At 40.1% G+C, this 23697-nt stretch overlaps 3 protein-coding genes across 18 annotated transcripts in view; 1 reads left to right on the plus strand and 2 right to left on the minus strand.

The window, feature by feature from the left end:
• Positions 1-15149, minus strand: part of TBCE (tubulin folding cofactor E) — a 111476-nt gene extending 96327 nt beyond the window's left edge. The window contains exon 1 of the mRNA XM_035714991.2: positions 15010-15149. The gene's annotated coding sequence lies outside the window, so the exon portion shown is untranslated. The remainder of the gene's footprint in view (positions 1-15009) is intronic.
• Positions 3405-15327, minus strand: GGPS1 (geranylgeranyl diphosphate synthase 1). 11 transcript variants are annotated; one of them, XM_035715006.2, is made up of 6 exons: positions 15010-15152; positions 14353-14467; positions 11577-11669; positions 7652-7762; positions 6151-6221; positions 3405-5919 (listed from the first exon to the last, which is right to left on the minus strand). In XM_035715006.2, the coding sequence occupies exon 6, from the start codon at positions 5896-5898 to the stop codon at positions 5158-5160; it is 741 nt and encodes a 246-aa protein (XP_035570899.1). In that variant the 5' UTR covers positions 5899-5919; positions 6151-6221; positions 7652-7762; positions 11577-11669; positions 14353-14467; positions 15010-15152; the 3' UTR covers positions 3405-5157. The 11 variants fall into 11 exon arrangements, with proteins under 11 accessions (XP_035570899.1, XP_025304423.1, XP_025304424.1 ...); XM_025448638.3 differs by lacking the exon at positions 7652-7762; XM_025448639.3 differs by lacking the exon at positions 7652-7762 and having other exon boundaries at positions 14353-14498; positions 15010-15151.
• Positions 15328-15596: 269 nt separating this feature from the next.
• Positions 15597-23697, plus strand: part of ARID4B (AT-rich interaction domain 4B) — a 149708-nt gene continuing 141607 nt past the window's right edge. For 5 of the 6 annotated variants that reach the window (XR_003137294.3, XM_025448626.3, XM_025448629.3 and 2 more), the window contains exons 1-2: positions 15597-16020; positions 16851-16905. Coding sequence is in view for 5 of the 6 variants with exons in the window: in XM_025448626.3 (XP_025304411.3) it covers positions 16900-16905 (6 nt within the window). In the remaining variant the exon portion in view is untranslated. The remainder of the gene's footprint in view (positions 16021-16850; positions 16906-23697) is intronic. The other variant, XM_025448627.3, reaches the window with a different exon arrangement.

Raw genomic sequence — 23697 nt, forward strand, 5'->3', positions numbered from 1 at the left:
AAATAAGCTGTACTACTTGTTAAGGTCCAATATATTCAATCACATAAAATGTGAAGTTGCCTTACTGTAAGATTAATGAAATAACCAGAAGAAGTCTGTAATAGCCAGCTGGAGGTGTGTGTGTGTATGTCTGTGTGTGCACGTGCACGGGGGGGGGGGGGAGGGGGGATGATGGTTGAGAAGCCGAATGCCAACTGCATTATATCTGAATTCACATTATTGTGGGGTCCATTATGATGATTCATTTTCTGTATTGTAACCACCAAATATCAGCAACAGTTTTTTGTTTTTTAAAGATTTAATCTATTTATTATTTTTATTTATTTTTTAAAAGATTTTATTTATTCATGAGAGACACAGAGACAGAGAGAGGCAGAGACACAGGCAGATGGAGAAGCAGGCTCCTTCACATCAGCAGGTAGCCTGATGTGGTACTCGCACCAAACCGCTGAGCCACCCACAGATCCCCAGATTTTATCTATTTATTTGACTGAGCACACAAGCAGGGGGGAGTGCATGCAGAAGCAGAGAGAGAAGCAGGCCTCCCACCCAGCAGGGAAGTCGATGTGGGGCTCAATCCCAGGACCCTGGGATTACCACCTGAGCTGGAGGCAGACATCTAACCAACTGATCCATCCAGGCATCCCAACAAAGCTTGTTCTGACAGGGAAAATGCAAAGTAGGGAGTCAGGCAAGAGACATTTCAAAGGACAAATCTATAGGACTTGGGAGGACTGGATAGATGGAGGAGATGGGGGTAAATAAAATACACATTCCTGGATCACTTGAAGCATAAAGATTGTGACAGAAAATGCAGCAGTAAAGTGGTTTCATTTCATTGCTTGGATTGGTAGAGGGATAGGAATGGAAATATAGGTTGGTTTTAATTATGTTACTGGAAGGTGATGATGGAAAGATCAAGTGACTAGGCAGTTACAGGACTTGAATTTGAGGTCAGGCTTCAGATAAAAATGGTAATCACGGACAAAACAGTAAGCAGTCTACGAATTCTTTCAGAAGTGAACAGAACATTGAATAAGAATTTAAGAAAAAATTAAGAGGTAGAACCACATTAACACAAAAAGTAACATTTGAAGTTTATGGTATCTTTTCACATTTGTTATTTTAATGGAACCCTTGAGGGGTGGGGGAGATTAGTTTCAAGTAGATTTATTCATTCATAAATATTTATTAAGTGCTTCTGGGAATACAAGGGTGAATAAGTAACAGTCCTTGCCCTTAATGGGTTTCCAATCCAATGGGAGAGGCAGACAAGTAAATAATTAGGGGCCCTGATTCTAGTACTAACAATGCGGTTTAATAATTGGCTATTTACTAGTCTCCATCCCAGAAAAATCACAAAGTTAAGGAATAGTGTCTTTATCACTCTTGTTGTCTCCAAAGCCAAGCAAAGAATCTAGCATATAGGCATCCAGGAAATAGTAACGAATAAATGATAATAATTTCATTGAAACATTGAACAATTACATTGTTTTCCTTCTGTATTGACAAACTGTGACGATAGCTCAAGTGAAAAATAATAACGAATCAAATGAAAATAGGTCTCAGCAATGATGAACACTATTTTATGGCAGAGCTTAATTAAACCTTGTGGTGAGTGTGAAACATTAGGAAACATGGTTAATTATGGTGCGTTGGAGATCAGATTTTGGAAAGCCTTATATGTTATGCCAAGGGATTTATATAGGTGGCTGTACTGAAGATTCAAAGAGAATGTAAGAGGGACACTCAGGTGGCTCAGTTAAGTGTCTTGCTCTTGGTTTCAGCTCAGATCATGACCTCACGGGGTGTGAAACTGAACCCAGTGTTGGGACTCTGCCCAAGCTGAGTGTGGAGTCTGTTTCAGATTCTCTCTCCCTCTCCATCTGCTTCTCCTTGTTCACATGGTATCTCTAACAGATAAAATCTGAAAAAACAAACAAACCTGGGGCACTGGGTGGCTAAATCAGTTAAGCATCTGCCTTCAGCTCAGGTCATGATCTCAGGGTCCTGGGATTGAGCCCCATGTTGGGGTTCCCTCTCTCATTGCCCTCCCTCCCATTCCCTCCGCCCCCCTCCCCGCTCATGCTCTCTCTCGAATACATAATAAAATCCTTAAATAAGTAATTCTTTCTTAAAAAAAAAAAAAAAACCAGCAAATGTAAGACATGGGAATGACAATCAGAATTATGCTTTGGAAAGACCACTTTGGTTGGAGTGTATGTGATTACAATAGACGAGTGCTTTCCAAACTTTTAAACACATTTAAGTGTGCATATAGGAGGCCAGCTGTACAGAACAATGTGCTTAACTTTTTTTAAGGTCCCAGCTGTGCTCAGCAAATGCTTGAAGAAAACAAATCATTGGGTACCTAATTAAGTACTTCATATATGTACATTTCCTTCCCCTTTTCCTTTCTCTGAATACACTGATTTAAAAAAGAGCCAATGGATAAATCTTGAGGACATAAGGCAGGGGGCTGAATAGACCCCCAAGAGGCAGAAAGGGAGGGAATCAAGAACAGGAGGGCTTGCTTGGCAGAGGGCATGAGGACAAACAACTTTTCTCGAGATGAAAAGCAGACAATTTGAAGACAGACCTAAGAAATAGAGAGGAGGAAAATCTGCAGTTTCCATTAACTGGGAAGAGACTGGAAAAGAAGCAGGGGACATTAGATTGACAAATGTGCAATCTCCATCAGGATTAAACAATAAAATGGCTTAACTGAGGTCCTAACATATTAACTTGTGATGGTTGTTAACAGCATCTGGAAAGGCTCCCCAGCAGCTTTGAGCAAGGTGGGAGGAGCAAAGATACAGGTGGTTGGAAGCATCCAGGATTGACAACTGGCAGGATGAGAAGGGGCCTAAAGGAAGATGGAAAGTGATCTGAGAAAGCCCTTGAAAGGCTTCCTGAAGTGAATAACTGTAGGGCACAGTTGAAGAAAGGAAGTTAGAAGATGAGTGGGGACGCCTGGGTGGCTCAGCAGTTGAGCTTCTGCCTTCAGCTCAGGGCATGATCCCAGGGTCTGGGAATGAAGTCCCACATTGGGCTTCCTGTGAGAAACCTGCTTCTCCCTCTGCCTAAGTTTCTGTCTCCTCTCTCTCTCTCTGTGTCTCTCCTGAATAAGTAAAATCTTAAAAAAAAAAAAAAAAAAAAGAAAAAGAAGTTAACAGAGTGGAATAGAAAAGAGCTAATGGATTTAAAATCTTGCTGAAAGCGATTCATGGCAACCTGATTTAGCCTTTATTCTTTTGGCTTTGGCAAAGAAAATTTTTGAACCTCCATAGACTAGAAAATGTGAAAACATTTTAAAATTTAAAACAGGTTTTCTACATGACAAAACCCAATTTACTTATGTTCCAAGATATACCTTTTTACAAAAAAAAAAAAAATTACTGGAGTTTAAAACTAGATAAATTACTATATTTTATTAAACTTTTAACTACTCTTACATTGTTTTCCTTCTGTATTGACAAACTGTGATGATAGCTCAAGTGAAAAGAATAGATTTCTGATTAATGGATCAAATGATGCTTTGTAAAGTCCCCAATTCAAAGTCAAGCATTTCTGTCATCAACAAAGGCCAGATACAAATGACAAAGAATCATGAATAGTACCAGGCCAAACTTAATTTGATTAGGTAAGGAGCCTTCATCTTAAAGGTAAATATTTTGTCTATATAGTGTTAGATCTTCTTGAATAATCATTAAGCTTTTAAGTAACAGATTTATAAACACAAAGTTCAAGTTTCCATAATGCGGCATAAATACCCATGATTTTAAATTTTCTTTATATCAATTAAAATGGAAGATTCAAATGACTTTAAAAGCTAGTAAATGGAATAATCAACTTTTCAAAAATTTAGGTTGAGGGCTTCAGTGATAATGTCTCATACAAGGACATGGTGATTAGTTCTGATTTAATATACTATAATAGAACCACTCAAGCAAAATGCAAGGTTTCTGGAAAAGTTTCATTTTGAGAGGTCAGCAACACTTCTAAATGAAGGAATCAGGGTGATCGTTTTTATCCCCCCTACCTCTTATTGCCACAGATAGTTCCAGGGGTTTGGAGGTGGAAATTACACAAAAGGGATAGAGAGTCAGGGTTAAAGCACTATAAAGCTAATTAGTGCCTGACAGCATAGCTTTGACTACTTTTCAGTCAGTCACTAGCTCTCAGGTTAACACTTTTCATTCCTTTAATCACAGAGATTAAAGATACCTACCTTCCCTTTCCATTCAAGCACCAATTGCCTTCAAGGGGGAGTGGTGACGTGAATGGCAAGGAAAAGAGCATTTCCCTCTGCTTTTGTACTTAAGCAAAAGCTCCTTGCAAACAGCTCTTTTATGATTTTTACTACTGATAGGAAAATATAAAAAAGCTTAAATAAAGGCTCCTTCCTAGAATACTTTTTCCATGTACTTTTTTTTTTTCCTTCCTAAATGGAAAGACACTGCTGTATCCAGATAGTAATGTTTTGGGTCACAGATTAAAAGGAAAAAAAGAATGAATTTGGGCTAGCATATAAATTTCATTAAGTGGAGACTCCTTGGTTAAAGAGCAAAATTTGCTGGGCAGGGAGGAAGAAAAAAAGGAAGGGGGTAAGAAGAAGGACCCCCTTTGCTTAATGCTTACCATAGTCAGATTTTCATGGAAGACTTTAGTGAGGGAGTTTCCAAGAGGAGACTGAGATATTCTAAGTAGCAACATTTAGGAAGAAGAGGAGGTCCAGTGGTCTCTGGGCTAGCTAGCTACAGAAACTGGCCCCAAGGAGTCACTGGCTTGGAACTGGGGTAGACAAATGAGGAACTGCCCACACAGTACAGTTAGGAAGTATTTGATAAAAATTCCTGGAAGCTGAAGTCTTCTTTATTGACAGAACGTTTGTGGCAGTTGTCCATAAGGTCCAAACACAGCACATTCTGACATTCAAATAAAACCTATTTAAATGTGGTTCCTTTTGATTCCTTCAACTTTGTACCATGATTATCTGTGCAAAGGGGTTATAAATTGAAACAACCTCACTCACATCACCCCTATCCACTTTCTGGAGACTGACAGCTTGGTCCAAGTTGTTAAAAAAGCAATACGCTAAAAGACAAAAAAATAGTCAACTACAACAAGCTACCAGGCCTAATCAAGAATGGCTGATTATTCATTTTCTTCTTTGAACATTTTGCTTAAGTGCTTTATTAAAGCTACGAGCTCAGGGTTTCCACCACGTGCATCAATTTGTTTATAGGCTTTAGATTCAAGCTCTTTAAGAGTACTCCGGGTATATTCAAAAGAACCTACATTCTCAAGATAATGTACACAGTATTTTTTAATATCTATATTTTCGGTTCTCTGGCGCAAGATATTCTGCACCTGGGTGCTTTCAGGTCTCGACCAAATAGCATGAATAGTAGGGAATGAGAACTTTCCCTCTGTTAGATCTTCACAAAAGCTTTTGTTTTCACTGTATTCTTTGGAGTGTAGATTAGCATAATCATCCCTAATTTGGAAAAAGAGCCCAAGTGTATTAAGTAGTGGCTTCAGATCTTCTTTGTAATCAGAGAACAACTGCATGAGACCTACTGCTAATCCAAATAGTCCACCTGTCTTTTGCAGCACCATAGCTTTATATTCTTCTTCAGTGGGACAAGTGTAATTATCCCTCCAATAAATGTCTAGACCTTGTCCCTGATGGAGTTCCAAAAGCTGGTGGGTAAAAAGCTTCACTGCATCTGGGTGGTCAAGGGTTAAGACTTTCTGTAGGCCAAGAAAATATACATAATTGGCAGAATTGATGACAGATGGAATTCCATAGATGCTGTGTGCCACTGGAAAGCCACGTCGAAGTTTTGAGTTGTCTTCAATATCATCGATGAGCAAACTGGCATTATGCAACATTTCTGTCACTTCAATGATAATCTAACAAAAAAGACAATGACAGTTTCATTTTATTTGAGGTATTCAAAACACTAGTATTTAACGTTATGAGAGTCTTGAATTCCTTAGTTTTTACAGTGAGTAATTATATAGCAATCTCAATATAAAATAATACATTTATCAGCATTAAACTCAATTAAGAGCAAGAAGTATTTTATGTGACACCTATTAATTCGTTAGGGATTAAGAACAAGGTTAGATTTGGCTAAATACCTGTAGCTTATCTTCTGGAACTTTTAGCCAATGATTAAATGCCTGTGAAAGTTTGGTTCTCACTTGCTTACCTAAAATTAAAGAATAAAATTTGGCAATAAAATTAGTATTTCAGCTATAAAAAACATTCAGAAACTTCCTGGAAAGCTGTTCAAACTTGAATCCAGCCCCATCCCTGCTGGGTTCCTATTGCCCCCTCTGCCTTCATATTCTAAAAGCTCACAGTCTTTTAAAATTGGGGCAAAGAAAAAAAAATTAGGGCAAAGAGATTCTAAAGTATTCAAATGGCCTACTAGTAAGCCATTCCTTTCATCTTAACTTGTATCAACAATTTTGGAATGAAATAGCATTTTAGGAATTATGATCTAATTCATTCCTTTTTTGAAAAATAAGCCAGTCTTGTTAGTGGCAGTTAATTAGCACTCCTTTTCAGAGAACTATAGGTATTTCTAATGAAAATATAATTTGCTATTGCATTCAATAAAATCTCATTAAATTACCTCTTAAAATTATCTACAATTCCTTTATTTTTTTTTTTTTTTTTTTTTTTTTTTTTTTTTTTAATTTTTATTTATTTGTGATAGTCACAGAGAGACAGAGAGAGAGAGGCAGAGACACAGGCAGAGGGAGAAGCAGGCTCCATGCACCGGGAGCCTGATGTGGGATTCGATCCCGGGTCTCCAGGATCGCGCCCTGGGCCAAAGGCAGGCGCCAAACCGCTGCGCCACCCAGGGATCCCTACAATTCCTTTAAATTAAGGTTTTAAAGATTGTACAGCTCTGCCTCTTTCCTATCAAAAAATGAGATGACCATTCCCTGAAGTATTCCCTTTTAGCATCCCAACTTAGCCAAAAGTTAATTTTGACTTAGTTTTTCAATTTTATCATTTTCTTACATGGAAAGCTCAAGAGGTCTTTGGGTAGTGGTTATCAATAGAAGTCATTTTAGCCCACATATAAAGGAATGGTAGATAAAAACTCCAACCAGTTCACTTAATAACATTCTACAAGCTTCCTGCTAGAGTGAATGCATAGTAACACCCTAATTTCAGATGAGGTTTCAGAAAAAAAAAGTTACATAAAAAGTTTAAGTGAACAAAAACAGTATTTTCTAAGACCTACATTTTCCTAGCACCAATCACCCAAGCAAATGAATACTAATTTTCATCACATGTCCAAATGAAAGAAAGTTGTATTTTTCTGTGAGAAGTCTAAAAGGGAAGGATCTCTTAGGGTTCAAGAAGCAGTATATTCTGTCTACTAACTTTTAAGGTAAGCAATGGTCTGGGTAGCAGCTACATACTTTATACTTTCTATCTACTTTCTAGTTTAATAAAAGCCAATATGAGCTATTCTTACAATGTACAACTATGCAACATAACCCATATTGCTTTAAAACACAAGTTGAGAAGATGGACAGACACAAAGAACGTGGAACCACATTTCTCCTTTCACTTTAGAATATACATAAAAAAACCAGCACAATAAATGGCTTAACTTACAGGTAATGCAGTTGTGCTTTAATATTTTTTTCCTTTCACCAGATTCTGGGGTCTGGATTGATACTTTTAAGGCCCCAAATAGTTTCTAACAGGAGCTAGTCATAGAGATTCCTCAAAATTAAAAGAAACAAACAGTAATTACCTTTCCTCTTTATTCCTTTAAAAGATTTATTTATTTTAGAGAGAGTGCACATGAGTGGGGGTAGGGGCACAGAGGGAGGGAGAGGGACAAGCAGACTATGTTGAGTGCAGAGTGCAATGCAGGACTTGATCCCACAACCTGAGCCAAAATCAAGAACCTGACAAAACCCAGAGCCACTCAGGTGCCTCCCAATTACCTTTCCTCTTTAAAAGACCTTAACATTATTATTTTTAAAGGCTTTATTAATTTATTCATGAGAGATACAGGCAGAGGGAGAAGCAGGCTCCATGCAGGGAGCCTGATGTGGGACTCGATCCCGGGTCTCCAGGAGACCTTAATTAACATTATTGACTCTTGGACTGAGGACCTACACTAGGGCAAATAAATAAAAGTCATTTGACTTCACAAATTTCAGAAAAATCCTAATATTAACAGTTAATTATTATAATCTTTCATTAGCAAGAGTAACTTTCCAACAGATCAAATGGTCTTGCCCACCTTTAAAGTTACTTTAGGAATTCTAAAGTTCTCTGTGAAAAATAGCCTTATTATCCATAATGCTATTTCCTAATTCTTTTTTTAAAAAAAGATATTTATTTTTTAGAGAGGGAGAGAATCTCAAGCAGACTCCTCATGGAGTCTGATGAGGACTTGATCTCACAACCCTGAGATTATGACCTGAGCTGAAATCATGAGCCAGATGCTTAACAGGTGCCCATTAAAAAAAAAAAAAAAAAAAAAAAAATTGTATTTAAATTCAAATTAGTTGACGTACACTGTATTACTAGTTTCTGGGGGTAGAATTTAGTGATTCATCAGTTACATATAATGCCCAATGCTCATTACATCAAGTGCCCTCCTTAATGCCCATTATCCACTCAATTCCCCCACTCCTTATTTCTTTTAAAGATTTTTATTTATTTTTGAAATATTTTATTTATTCATTTGAAGGAAAAGAACATGAGCAGCTTGGGGGGTGGCGGTGGAGAGGCAGAGGGAGAGGGAGAAGCAGATTCCTTGCTGAACATGATGAGCAGTGAGCTTGACAGGGGTCTTGATCTCACGACCCGGAAATCATGACCTGAGCCAAAGGCAGATGCTTAACTGACTAAGCCACCGAGACACTCCAAAGATTTTTATTTTTAAAGTAATCTCTATACCCAATGTGGGGCCTGAACTTACAACAAGATCAAGAGTCACATGATCCACTGACTGAGCCAGGTGCCCCATAGTTTTCTGTTTCTTTGGGAAAATCTTTTGAGGTTATTACGTTCTATCATGGATGCAAGATCATATTTGATTTTTTAAAAAGTGAGATAACTAATGAGAGTTTTAAATGTTACCTAATGGCTTAATGTTACCTATTTCAAGATAATGAGGATTAAAAAAAAGGTTACAGATGTAACATTTACAGAGGATTAAAAAAATGTTCATTACACAGGTAAACATTATTGCTAAAATGTAACTACAGTCTTTGCTTTACACAGTAGCAGAACAGGAGACACTCTTCAGACTCTTCACAGCACTGATAGCTGGCATGTTTTACCACAGCCCAGTTCTAGCCAGTATCTGCAAACTTGTTACAAAACAAGTCCAACAACAGATGGGTAGAGTGCAGGAGAAACATCACCATGTTTCTCAGTGGGAGACCCTGAATAAGTGTAGTTACACTTACCACTAAATATTACTCAGAAGGGGTCTCTTGGCTCTTTTTTATTTTATTTATTTATTTATTTTTTTTAGGGAATGGGACAGAGGGAGGGAAAGAGAATCTGCTCTAACCACCCTGAGATCATGACCTGAGCTGAAATCAAGAGTCAGATGCTTAACTGACTGAGCCACCCAGGTGCCTCTTGGCTTTTTCTTAAATATTAAATAGCAGGCAGCTTCCCTTTGCATTATTCATTCTTTTGTGTTTTTTGATTCTTCTTCTTCTTCTTTTGTTTTTAAGATTATTTAATTGAGAGAGAGGACATGCCTGAGTGTACAATGGGGGTGGGGGATCCGAGGGTGGGCAGAGACTAAGAGAGAAGTGGACTCTCTGCTGAGCACATGGGGCTTGATCCCATGATCTGAGCTGAAGTTAGATGCTTAACTGACTGAACTGCCCAGGTGCCTCCCTGGATAACTTTTTGAGCTATACTTACAATCATTGTTTGTGCAGTTATATGTCAAAAAAACAGCAGCATCATGCCAAGGGCAAGGCAGTCGAAGATGTCTGCCCTATCTGCCCTGCATGTAAGCAATAAAGAGGTGTACTATTTGTACACCTATTTGTAATGAATTTAAAAATAGTAACAGACTGCCTAAAAGTTTTTTTAAAAAGTATGTCTTCTTTGTCCTTTGGCTCTTGAAGATTTCATCTTTAAGACATTTGGATTTTAACTTGTAAGAATGATTTTGTTTTATTTACTTATTTTTTGTCTCTGGAATCATCATAGTGAAAGCTAATTTATATTCAACAAATTTGGGATCCTCTTATATTGCTTCTGTTGTATTATGGAGTATCTTTATGCTGTCAACTCTATTTCATTTAATAATCTTTGGTGAGTTATATCAGACAATATGGCTGAGTAGAATTTGAGTTGGGAGTAGACGGTTCCCCCCATTCTTTTGAAACACTGGCATTAGCACGTAGGTCTACCAGAATAGAAATGACACTAATCATAATGGCTTCCAAGATGTAGCTAGGAAGCTACTACTCTTCTGCCTTGGATAACCATATTTATCTTCTCCTGGCTTACAAACAGAAACACGTATTACCACTGAGGTGTGCTCATAAAGAAAGGTGTGCACTTTAGAATAGAAATGAAAGTGTTTATTGTGATTGAGTTGGGAACATCATTGGTCTATAGGTTACCTATCCTCTGGGCTAAATAGGTTTATATGGTTGTCAACTAACTTACCACCTTCTATATAATTTCTAGAAGATCATTCTAATTTTTAAGTAACTGGTTTGTGAATGAATTTTTATTATGAGAACCCACACTTATGTATATAAATTTTTATTTGCTGTTATAATTTTCTAAATCAAGTTACAAAAATACCAAAGAAAACATGCACATATACATGACTAGGCAGGTGTTACTGTAAGAAGCCATGTTCAGGTGATCCATCTTGCTATAGGAGTAATGTGGACTATGTTTCCAAGTAATGTGACTTAGAGATGCATTACTATTTGGCTCTTAAAGGAACGAGTAGCCTAAGAAATGCAGTGTGTATGACAACAGAGAATGTGGAAAGTAGAGTGAAGCTGTTTGTTGTTATAAAAATTGGCATAAAAACCTCTAATATCTAAATAATGGGTAATGTGTTTTATCCATAAAGAATAAAACCTCCAATGACCTACTCAAAAGTTTTTAGTATTTTTAGTTACATTGTACAATTGTATATTTTAATTTTATTTTTTATTTATTTTTATTTTTGTTTATTTGACAGAGAGAGATAGGAGCAGCAGGCAGAGAGGGAGAAGCAGGCTCCTTGAGGAGCAGGGAGCCTGATGTGGGACTCAGAAGGGTCCTGGAACCATGACCTGAGCCAAAGGCAGATGCTTAACTAACTGAGCCACTCAGGCACCCCACATTGGAGATTTTTAAAAGGGTGCTTAAAATGTCCCTTTTTAGAACAAAAAAACTAAAACGTTCTATTTGTCATTTTTCTCATACGTATCACCTTAAAGAGGAAATCTTAAGAGCTGGTAAGTCTAATCTTTTCTGTATGCTAGTATTTGAATGACCACTACTCTATAACAAGACCCTATATGGACCATAACTAAACAGTTACCTGGTAACTGAAGTAAATACTTATAGGGTTCTAGAAGAATTCTTTGGACTGTTTCTTGAGTCTTCTCCATTGTTTTTAAATTTCAAAGCTGATCTGTGAAAAAGGAGAAATATAATCTTATTAACTAAATTAATTTTGAGTTTCAAATGCAAAGGAATTTGTACCTCAAGGTGTTTTTGTGCAGGCAGACTTTCAGTTTTGCTTTATAAGAATATTCTACATATATGAAATCTAGAAACAGGCTAAGTGAAAGCAGCCAGTCACAAAGGACCACAAATTATATTCCATTTATACGAAATGTTCAGTATAGGAAAATCTATAAAGACAGAAAGTAGATTGAGATTGCCTAGCATTGGGGCAGGAAGAATAGGGAGTATGAAGTTTCTTTTCGTAGGGATTAAAATATTCTAAAATTAGATTGTGGTGATGGTTGCACAACCCTGTGAATATACTAACATATGTACTTTAAATGGGTGAACTATATATGTTGATTACCTCTTATAAGGGAAAAAAAAAGGAAAATCTTCAAGTATTTCATTGGTCAAAGTTCACCTAGACTCTAAGTGATTTCCTTAGTTACAAAAGTTGTATTAAGCCTTTCTTATTTTACTCAACCATAAAAGCTTAAATTGTTGACATCAAATCACTGTCAAAACAAATCCAAAGAATTAGATCCTATTATTTAATTGATTACATAATTAGTAAACATACTTTTTTCAGTGAGCATTAAGATGAATAAATTTTATATATTTAAAATATACAGCAAAAACTCCTCTCTCCTACTTTCTATAACGAAATCAACCCATTTCAAAGATTCTAATTTAAGATGTGCATTAACTTTAATGCAATTAGCAAAAATATTACCCTGTATCTACACACACACACACACACACACACAGTATTTTCCTGTGGTGATTTATTTATTTTTAAAGATTTTATTTATTTATTCATGAGAGACACAGAGAGAGGCAGAGACACACAGAGGGAGAAGCAGGCTCCATGCAGGGAACCCAATGCGGGACACGATCCAGTGACTCCAGGATCACACCCTGCGCCGAAGGGAGGCAGGCACTCAACCACTGAGCCACCCAGGGGTCCCTTCCTGTAGTGATTTATTATCTGAGTTTTACATTTACTTCGGTATTTCCTACAATCCTTCTTTATTGTTGAATCCAATCCCTACTTTGTTTCCTTCTAAGTATCTATTGCTATTTTTATTTGTTCTTATCTTAGGAATCTTTTTTTCTAACTGCTCTGACATTTTGGCATTTTAGAAAGTTTCTCAAGTTTATCTTTCTTTTGCTTCTTTAAAAAGATTTGGTCTGTAGGATCATGAACAGAAGTGTGTTTTTTGTAATCTCTTGAGTGCCTAGGTGAAACAATCATAAGAATTGAGCACTCCAGCAAAGGAAATCATCTTAGCAATATGACCTCAAAGAGAAACGTTCCATGTAGAAAGTTTTAAACCTGCCTTAACCGACAATACTCAGCATGTTACAAGGGGAAAAAAAGTTGAAAAGATATTTTGAAATTATCTAAAAATCAGTTTAGTAATTTAAACTTTGACACATTACCTCATTCTTGGGAGATTAAAAAAAGATGACAAGCAGGAAAAATAATCACTTACACAAAAGATTACAACAATTAAATGTAGGATAAACAATTTAAAGAGGCATCTCTTACATACTTCTGAATTTAAAAGTTGGTAGCTATCTCTTCCCAATTAGGTTGACATAATCATGTTTATTCTTTCACAGCCTCCAGAACACACTTAACTTTAAAGTGAATAAATCCACCTTTCAATAACTCTTTTATGTCCTTCTGGAGACAAGTATATTCTTGCCCAGAAGTCAGAGCTAATCTGTGTTTCAATTCTTAAGGCTTTTAAAAAATTACTGTAAGAACACTCACTTAACAAGTGAGCCAATTAATGTTCCTTTCCTAGAGGATGTTTATATGTTAAGTATTCTCAGTGGTGGGAAAACAGAGGAACCGCAATTTTTCTAGGTATTGAAAAGTAATGTTTTGTCTTAAGTCTAACGGGTTCTACAAACTGTGGCCTATGCCCTACCTGTTTTTTTTTTTTTTTTTTTTAATGGAAAGGACTCCTATTTATTATAGCTGGAAATTTCAGCCATCAGAGACTAGATTCAAATAAAAAGGCATTAGTGTTACACAAAATATACTAACTTATTTTTATTTAGATGGAATGACTACAGAATGGATCTGTGAGAGAGTCTGAAACTACTCCCTTTCAAAACAGGAAAACTGCCTTAAATTTGTTCACACAATTGACGGATGAATATTAATAAAAACAGATTGTCCCCTCTGTGTGGACTACTATTGAAATAATTGCCTGGTTGGGCTCCCTGCATTTGCCCCTCTAATCCAGACCTCTATTCTTCAGCCAGGAATCTTTGCAAAATTCAGATCTGGCCCTATTTCCCTACAGATTGAGAACCCTGCGAAGACATCCCTTTGCTCTTAGGTAAGAACAAAGCTCCTTAAAGATTGGGCGACTCTTCCGGCTTTCTTCCCCCTCTTCAGTTCCTCACACTTTATCTTTTTATGAGGACGATGACGACGTTAGTTCTTCAAACTTTAAAAGTTCCCTCTAGATACCTGGCTTTCCAACAGGCTATTTTCTCCGTCTGGAATGTTCTTTCCATAGTTAACTCCTGCTAACTCACTCTTAGCTCGATTCTCACTTTACTTCCCTTAAGCCAAATCCCCTATTTTATTAAAGCATCACGTAACTCTCCTTTGTATTACTCACCACTATTACCAAGGTCACACTCGTGTGTCCACTTTACTTCCTGTCTGCACCGTTTTTTTTACATGGTAGGCACTCAACAAATTTGTGAACGATTGAATGAACCAACGGAAACGCGCTAGAGGATGAAATCAGGGCATACGCTTTCACTATAAAAAGATAAAAATACCATGCAATTTCCCCCGTCCCCCACACCCCGACAATGATCTGGTTTCAAAATTGCTAAATAGTGATATACAAACGTAAGCTTGGCTGTGAAACGCAGAGTGAATCCTTCCACGCAAACTTTGGGAGATGACAGAGCTGAAGAAAACTGCCCGAGATACAAGCAATAGATTTAAATAACTTCAAGGCAGATTTTTAAGAGACTTGGCAAAACCGCTTCAAGCGATTCCTCTACTCGTACGAAGCCCGCAGGGTCAGTGAGGTTCCTGCTTCCTCTCCGCTCAGATGCCCCCTTCCGCCGCCCTGGATCACCTACCGCTCCTCCCCTTCTCTAGCAAGTACGGAAAATTCATACACAATCCGGTTCAGCATCCGGGTCCTCACCCTCCTTTCTTTCTTTCCTCTCGACCCCGCCTTCCAGCCTCCCCCGCCCTCATTTCCCATCCGGGTCCCCCCCCCCCCCCCCCCCCCCCGGCCGCCACCACAGCCGCTCACGGTTCAACGGTGATATCACAACTTTTCGCGTTGCCGGTCCGGGGAGTAGTAGTACCCAGCATCAACTTCCCACTTTATAGTTCTGACCAAGGCTCCGCCTGACGTCTACATGGGTCCCTCCCCTTGCTTCACCACAGAACTCTCCACCCTCCTCAGCCACCAGCGACACTGCATTACTCGAAGCAAGAAAATGCGCCATCCCGGTCACACTGCGCAGGCGTCGTCGCCGCCTCCCCACTGCTTTGTCGCCCCGCCTCCTCTCCTTCCCCCTCACTCCTCGTCCCACGCAGGCGCGGGGCATTGCGGGTCTTGCAGTTCTCCTGGGCAAGGGCTTGCGCATTGGCCCCAGAGGTTGGACTACACTTCCCGGCAAGCTTTGAGGAGTAACTTTCAGTTTCCATAGAAGTGGTGGGAAAATGGCGTCGTTGTTTGTATTCCGAGGACCAATAAGAATGGGATATAGGCGGGTTCTAAAGAACGCTAACCAATCCGAGGTCGTCTAAGAGGCCATCCGGGAAAGAGGTAGGGGAGGGGCAAGCTTCTAGGGGAGGGGAGAGAGAAGGGAGGGGGGGCACTGAGCGGGGGGGGGGGGGAGCGATGTTTGCCCGTCAGTCGAGTCCGGAGTGAGGAGCTCGGGCGCCGGAGCGGAGGGAGAGTCTTGGGCTTAAGCTTGCCGCCGCCACGGCCACCGCCTGGACCTTTGCCCGGAGGGAGCCGCAGAGGGTCTGGCGCTGCCGTCCTCTGGAGGGCAGCGCGATTCGGGGCCCGGACCTCCAGTCCGGGAGGGATTTTTCGTCGTCCCCCCCTCCCCCCAGCGAGGGAGCCCGAGCGGCCGCCAAACAAAGGTACCAGTCGCCGCCGCGGGAGGAGGAGGAGCCGGAGCTTCAGCCTCAGCAACCGCTGGACCCGCCGCCCTTCTTCCCCCATCTCTCCCCCGGGCCTACTGGTTTTGGGGGGGAGTAGGGGAGGGAACTCTGGACGTGCCAGGGTCAGAGCTCGCCTCCGCGGAAGGTAGGGGCATTTTCCGAGGCTCTCGCTGTCTCGTGAGGGGGTCCGTTCGGGAGTCACCCGGCCCGGCCCGGCCGAGGAGCGGGGGACGATCGCTCGGTGTCTCGCCGGGCGCTGGGGTTCGGGGCCTCGGCCTCCCGGGAGCCCCCGCCCCCATGCAGTTGCAGAGTGCGAGTCGCCCCCCATCCTGGCGGCCGCACACTCAGCGGTTCAGCGGCTCTGGGCCGCGGTGGGGGGCCCGGGCCGGCACGGGGGGCCGTGCGGTCTCCCGGCCCCTCGGTCCTTTGGCGGCCCCCGCGGCCCGGCCGCCGGGGATCCCGCTCGCACTTGTCCGGTCTCCGCCCGGGAACGGGACGTGGGCAGCGGCTGTGCGGTGGGTCGTCCTGCCCGCGGCCCTCCGGCCCGCCCGGCCTCCCGCCGCCCCCACCCGGGGCCCCTGGAGCCGGGGCCTGCGCGACCCTATGGGGCGCCGAGCCGCTCGGCGGGGCCCAGAGGCCCCCGGTGGGGACAGCCGGCCCTGCGCCGGCCCCCGGGCTTGTTGTGAGTTTCTTCTCTGACAGAAATGGCGTCATTGTCGGAGACGGGAAACTCCGTCGGGTCCCGACAATGGGGACGGGAAGCTGCCGAGCTGTGTAGGTGGCTCGGTTTGCGGGGCTGGCGAGGCCGCGGGGAGCCCCCTCGTCGGCGTGTGGTGGTTCCGGGGCTGACGCCCGCTACGTTTCTTGCTTCGGGCTTCGGGCGTCGGGCGTCGGGCTTCGCCCGGTTCCCTCCGCTTCCGCCGGTGCAGAGGGGTGCCTGTAGTGTTGACTGGGTGTCTTTTGTTTCCCCTCCAGGTGCAGGTGAATCTGGTGTTTTCGCGGGGATCGCGGTCCCGGAATCATCATGAAGGTAGGATTGCTTACGGAAACCGAGCTCTGGGGTTACAGAACAGGGGGGTTTGATGGAGGCCGCGTGTGGGGCCTCCGAGTTTTGCCGAGGAAGGTGTGTTTGGTGGCGGGGTGCCGGAGCCCGTTTCCCGGAAGACGATGGGGGTCAGCTGGTGTGGCTCTGTCGGCTCTGCTGTGGAGTTGGGGCCACTTATAGGATGTCACACGGAGCATAATTCTCCCATATAGACCGTCTCTTCTTGCAGGGTAAGGCAGGAGTAATTGCATGAAATAAAGTATTTTAAAAGGTAAAACAGAAAAAGCAGGTCAAGTAATCCGACTCTAGAAACTGAACTGTATTGTGGTTCTATCGATTACACCGATGAAAGAAAATCTCGTTTATTGTGTGAACAGTGTTGTGGGTTTTTAGCAGAAGACCTATTTGGTAAGCTATGAAAATAATCTGAGTCGAGAGATTTTTGAAGAGAATCTTTACACACCTCAGTTTTTCCTTGTATTTCCTGGGATTTAGGATTATTTGGTTTATTTTTTCTTTGATCCTTTTAGTCGGTAAATTGTCAGATACTGTAATAGAACCAGTGTGGATTGATGTGGAAAACCCATTGCCAGGTTCCTCTTAAATATAAACATGTTAACTGAATGGAGGAGAGTGTGTAAAAAGTAGAATTTACTTAGTTCGTGGAAGAAATTATTGCAAGGAAAGAAAGTATAGGTTGGTTTTGGTGTTTTTTTTTTTTTTTTTTTGGTATATGTAATTGAATGCTGTCAATCTTTAATACATCCGAGAATAAAAAGCCTTAGTTAGATATCTGACATGTCTAGGTTCAACTGGTGGAACTTAGAGACTAGAGATATTTTTCATTCGTGACAAATTCAGAAGTGCTTGAAAGGGTAGGGTGTGTTCACAAGTATAGAAATGCATAGAATAGTATGTGAAAATATAAATGTCTACTTTTGGTAGTTCCTTGGAATTATTTGAAAACAAGTTTTCTTTTAGGATTTTCTGCTTTTATAGTACTGCATCTAAATGAAAGTTTGTAATGCTTGTGTTTATGGAAGAAAATAAAAGCTGTGACTACTTAAATATTTATCAGCTATATAAAGTAATTAAGTTTAGCTGTATATTTTTTTTTTTTTTAGATTTTTTTCTTCTTGAGTTTGGGGTGCTATAAACTGAAAATATCTGCTGAATTTTTCTGTCTCACCTTCATGTAAATGAAAAATACAATCAATGATGTTTCAGAAACAAATCCCTTTTGTTATTCACAGATGCTAGCTATAACTCTTGTGACCTGTATAAAACAGAGACAAGTGAATTTTTTAAGGAAAACCGTATATCTTCCTTGGTATTGGGTGAGAATTTCTTAAGAAAGGCATTGGGTTGAATAACATATAATAAATTCAGAAGCTGAATAAGAGCATTTAGTTTGTGATAGGTATCGCAATCTGTTGTAGTTCCCGGTGTATATCTTAGGTACTCTGTTAATGTTTGATTAAAAGAAATGTAGTAAGTTGGAGGTCCTTAAGATTTAAATTTTCTTTTCTTGCCTTTTCTTCCTTTCATTTCCCCCTTTTTTTTTAAACTTGCGTGTTTAAAAAATGAAAGTACGTTGGAAACTTTAGCCTTAAAAGTTTCATAGTATTTGGCAAATGCAAATTTTTTTGGTGTCATTTTAGTACTAGTAATTTTAAGTGCTTAGCATTTCCATTATTATTGCTTTTTGAAAAGGGGTACTAGTAATGTTGAAAGGAAGGAATTATTAAAGAAAATTTCTAATTTTATACAAGAAGAACTTCCTGTTACTGTATATATAGTGAGCCTTCTCAATGGGAGTACACTGGCAGTCAGCAGTACTACAAATTAGCTCATTTCTTGGAACTTAATTTCTTACATGGTGAATATTGAGAGGCTGCCCATGATTGGTATTTTGCTTTAACAAAGTTGCAATTCAAAAAGTATTTAGTAGTGATTATATTAGGCTTAAGTTTTCTTTTTTTTTTTTGTATTCCCTGTTTGTAAATTGTAATGACAACTGAGTTATAGAAGGATTTATGCTATTTATCAGATCTAACAAAACATGTTTGTACTTTGAGGCAGCTTTTAGGTTTTTATTATCTGCTTTATTAGTCACAAGAAATTTTTAAATTTTATTAAGTGACAGTCTATTGATGTCATTGAAAGAATGTTTAGTAATACTTTTCTGGTTGTTGCTTTAAAGTCCCAAAATAAAAATGTATATATCATTTAAAGTGTTATGTGTTTTAGAAACAATTTTGCTGTAGTATTCAAGAGTTTATTAAAATAAAGTCCCTTTACTCACTAGTGTATTCTGTCTTGTAATATTTTTGCCCAGTGTGTTTTTGAGAAATAGCACTGTAACACAAAAGCAGTTTTGTTCTTAACATAGGTCATGATGTTGGGGTTATGTTGGATTTATTTTTTATACTTTTTATAGATCTTCCAGTGTCAGTAATAGCACATTATCAGGAAATCCTAGATTATTAAAAGTTTGTAAATGATTCCAAGACTCAATTATGTCAGATTCATTTCCTACTTTTTTCTAACTAAAACTGTTTTCTTGTTTATACATTGTACATGTTATTAACATCTCTCATTACGTTGCAGTAAATTTTCAAGTGAAGTGGGAGAAGCTGGAGAGGCTAGAGATTTCAGAATCTTTATGGGATAAGTGATTTAGATGGTTGTGCTTAGAAGCTTGGGGAGATGGAGTTTTTTCAGATGTACCATACTCTTCAGGAATCACTAGCTTCAGAACACATAAAAATAATGTGAAATGTTCGATTACAAACGCCCTTTGCTTATGTGCATGTTCTCACCCCTCTATGCCTTTCTTCCCCTCTCCCTTTTCTTTCCCTTGCTCCTCTTTTCCTTCTTTCTTTCCCTTCCTTTTTCCCCTTCTTCCTTTTTATTCACTTCTTCCCTCTGCCTTCCTTTGTCTACTGTCACTCCATCTACCCTTTTTCTTTCTCTTCTTTATTCCTCTTCCCCCACCCCCTTTCATAAATCATTCATTTGACAACAACAACTTGCATGCATCAGTCAGTGTGGAATGAAGGTCAATAAGCTATCAGATCTGCTCTCAAGGAGTTCACAATCTAGTAGAAGACAGAGAAAAATAAAGCACAACAGCACATACTGAATTATAAGAGTGTTGACTGCACTATACAGTAATTGTGGTAAGTGCTGTGGGAGGACAGAAGAGGACATCTAAATCAGTCATGGAAAGTTCTCTGGTAGAATTGACATCTAAGCTAAGTGTTAAAGTTTTGATTGGGCAAAGAAGGGTAGAAAAGCGTTTGAGGCAGAAAGGGGACTGCATCTAGGAAAATGGAAAAAACCAAGATGATGTATTTGGAAACTGTTAGTTAACTGTGCCTAACGTAAAGCATAATGTATTTGGAGTGGGAATAGGAGGGCAGTGATGGGAGGCAGGCTAAGTTAGGGAGTTGAAAATTTTCTTGAAAGATACATGGAACCACTGAACATTGTTTGAAAGGAGTAAAGTTGGTGGATTTATGGAGAGGTCACTTTGGTGGTATTGTAGTGAATATTAGACGTATTCTGAATGGAAGATCTGGAGATTCCAAGTGAGATGTCCAAGTGAGAGGTAAGGGCTTGAACGATACCTAGGAAGCAGAATTTAGAACCTAGTAACTAACCCTGGGGTGGGAAGAAGATGGAAGTTTCTTGGGGCATGAGATGGATGTTATTGTCAACTGAAATATATTGGCATTGAGGAAAGATGTATAGGGTTTTGAGTATTGAAGGGGCCTGTGTGATGTCCATATAATACTAGTTAAGATGTAAGATTAAGGAATCAGGTAGGATGAAGAGAACTCAGAGGCTTGGTTAATTCCGTGTGAATATTAACCTCATAGTTAACTTTAAACTGTAGTATTTGAAAGGATTTACATATATAATATAGCATATGTATTTTGTCCTATGAATTTGTGGTCTTTTTGATGAATGGGTAATTTTGTAAAATAATGACTTGGTTTTTGTCTAAATTGCTAATTCTTTATCGTAATTTTTTTTTAAGTATGCTGGATGAGTACATATTTCACTGAAGAATGTGTTTTTGCTGCTTCAGTCTGCAAATTCAGTCACTGAACAGATCATTGTATGCCCTCCATGTACCAGATATGCTTCTAGGTATTGAGGATGCAGCAGTGAACAAAAAAAGAGTTCTTAACCTCGTGGGGTTTACTTTGCATTTTAGGATAGATGGACACCATGCCAAAAAAAAAAAAAAAAAAGGTGATGTGCTGTGAAGACAAAGCATAATCAGAGTAAGAGCATACAGTGCCAGAAAGACAAAGTATTAACTTTATTTTTTTATTTTTTTATTTTTTTTAAAGATTTTATTTATTTATTCATGAGAGACACAGAGAGAGGCAGAGACGCAGGCTGAGGGAGAAGCAGGCTCCATGCAGGGATCTTGATGTGGGACTCGATCCCGGGACTCCAGGATCATGCCCTGGGTGAAAGGCAGGCGCTAAACCGCTGAGCCACCCAAGGATCCCCTGAAAGTGTTAACTTTAGTTGAGGTGTAATAAATGGCCTGTTTGGGATCCCTGGGTGGTGCAGCGGTTTGGCGCCTGCCTTTGGCCCAGGGCGCGATCCTGGAAACCCGGGATCGAATCCCATGTCGGGCTGCCGATGCATGGAGCCTGCTTCTCCCTCTGCCTATATCTCTGCCTCTCTCTCTCTCTGTGACTATCATAAATAAATAAAAATTAAAAAAATAAAATAAAATAAATGGCCTGTTTGTGGAAAGCATCATGTGAAACAAGTAATAGTGTGAACCATTCAGTTATCTGGGGGGAAGAGCAGTCCAGGCAGAAAAACAAATGCTACGGTCCTGGGGAGGACTGTTTTTGGCCTGTTTGACCTTGGCATACCTTAAGGAACAGGAAGAAGGCCTTTAGAGCTGGAGTGGTAGGAGCTGAGGCTAGAGAGATCACAAGGACCAGTATACTGTAGGGCCTTGTAGGCCATGGGGAAGGGCTTACTTAGGGTAAAATTTGAGTGTATTGGAAGTCACTGAAGGGTCTTGAGCAAGAGAGTGAAGTGATCTGATGTACATTTTTAAGCAGTAACTGCTGTTGGGAGAATAGACTGGGGTGGAGCAGGACTAGAAGGAGGGGCACCAGTGGCAAGGCTGCCAGGTTAGTTCTGGTGAGAGATGGTGGTGGACCAGGTATGAGAGGTGGATGTGTTGCAGGTGGGGATGATAGGATTTGAATGGATTGGATGTGAAGGAAAAGTTCTGCTTACTGCTGCCTACGGATGACTAGCTCCCTGCCTCCCCTTTTAAAATATGTTTTCTGTGATTAGTTGGTGGATGGGATTCTGAAGATTGAATGCAGCCAGGAAGGCATTCCCAACTCTTAGTGTTCCCTTATTAGTGAGCCATGAACATTGACCTGAGTATTCCTTCCCATAGAATTCACAGAATTCATAGAATTCACCCTTTTAAAGTGTACAGTTCAGGGGTGCCTGGATGGTCAGTTAGTTAAGTGTTCGACTTGATTTCAGCTCAGGTCACGATCTCAGGGTTGTGGGATTGCACCTCAGGCTTCTGGCTCAGCAGCTCAGCAAGGAAGTTGGCCTGAGATGCTTTCTCCCATTGTCCCCTCCCCCTACTCTTGAACTGAGCGCAGTCTGGCATGCAGGCATGTGCAAGCTCTCTCTCAAATAAATCTTAAAGTATACAGGTCAGTACTTAGTATTTTCACAAGATTGTGCATATATTACTACTGTTTAACTGTAGAACGTTTTTGTCTTCCCAGAAAGAAACTTGTACGTATTAGTTGTCACTCGTTGTTCTCCTCTGTCCTTCCCCCGGCAGTCACTAATCTACTTTCTGTCTCTATGGATTTGCTTGTTCTGGACATTTCCTGTCAGTGGAATCATACTACATGTGGCCTTTTGTGTCTGACTTCTTTCACTCAGCATAGTATCTTCAAGGTTCATTTTGTAGCATGTATCAGTACTGTATTCCTTTTTATTGGTGAATAATATTTCATTTAATGGATATACCACATATGGCTAATCCACTTATTAGCTGTTGGACATGTGGTGGATTATTTCCACTTTTTGCCTATTGGGAATAAATGCTGCTATGAACGTTTTTGTGTGAACATATATTTTTAATTTTCTTGGGTTCTAGGAGGAGTGGATCTTTCTGTTTTTAGGGAAGTAACACTATCTATGGTAACCCTTTAGAGAGCTGTGTGTTTAACTTCAGATGCTTTGTGCCATTGTATTACATGACCACCAAAGATTTGGACACTTAAAAAATTTATCCAACATTTATTGAACACTTACATGCTGGTCTCTGTTCTAGCTGTTTAGGATTATTTCAGGGAACAAGACAAAATCCCAGCCCTGTGGATTTTACATTTTTTTTTTTATTTATATATTCATGATAGAGAGGGAGAGAGAGAGGCAGAGACACAGGCATTGGGAGAAGCAGGCTCCATGCCAGGAGCCTGACGTGGGACTCGATCCTGGGACCCCAGGACCATGCCCTGGCCCAAAAGCAGGCGCTAAACCGCTGAGCCACCCAGGGATCCCTGGATTTTACATTTTAAGGTGTAGTGGAGAAGACAAAGGGGAATCAACATAATAAGTAATCTAGTTTATTAGGTGGCAAATAGTATGGAAATAAGAGTGGAGCTGGGTAAGGAGGGTAGGGAATGTGGAAGTTGGGGCAGAGGTTATAGTTATATAAATAAGGTGGTCAAAAAGGTGTATTAAGACATTTAT

Source organism: Canis lupus, chromosome 4, assembly GCF_003254725.2.
Source record: "Canis lupus dingo isolate Sandy chromosome 4, ASM325472v2, whole genome shotgun sequence".
Lineage (NCBI taxonomy): Eukaryota > Metazoa > Chordata > Mammalia > Carnivora > Canidae > Canis > Canis lupus.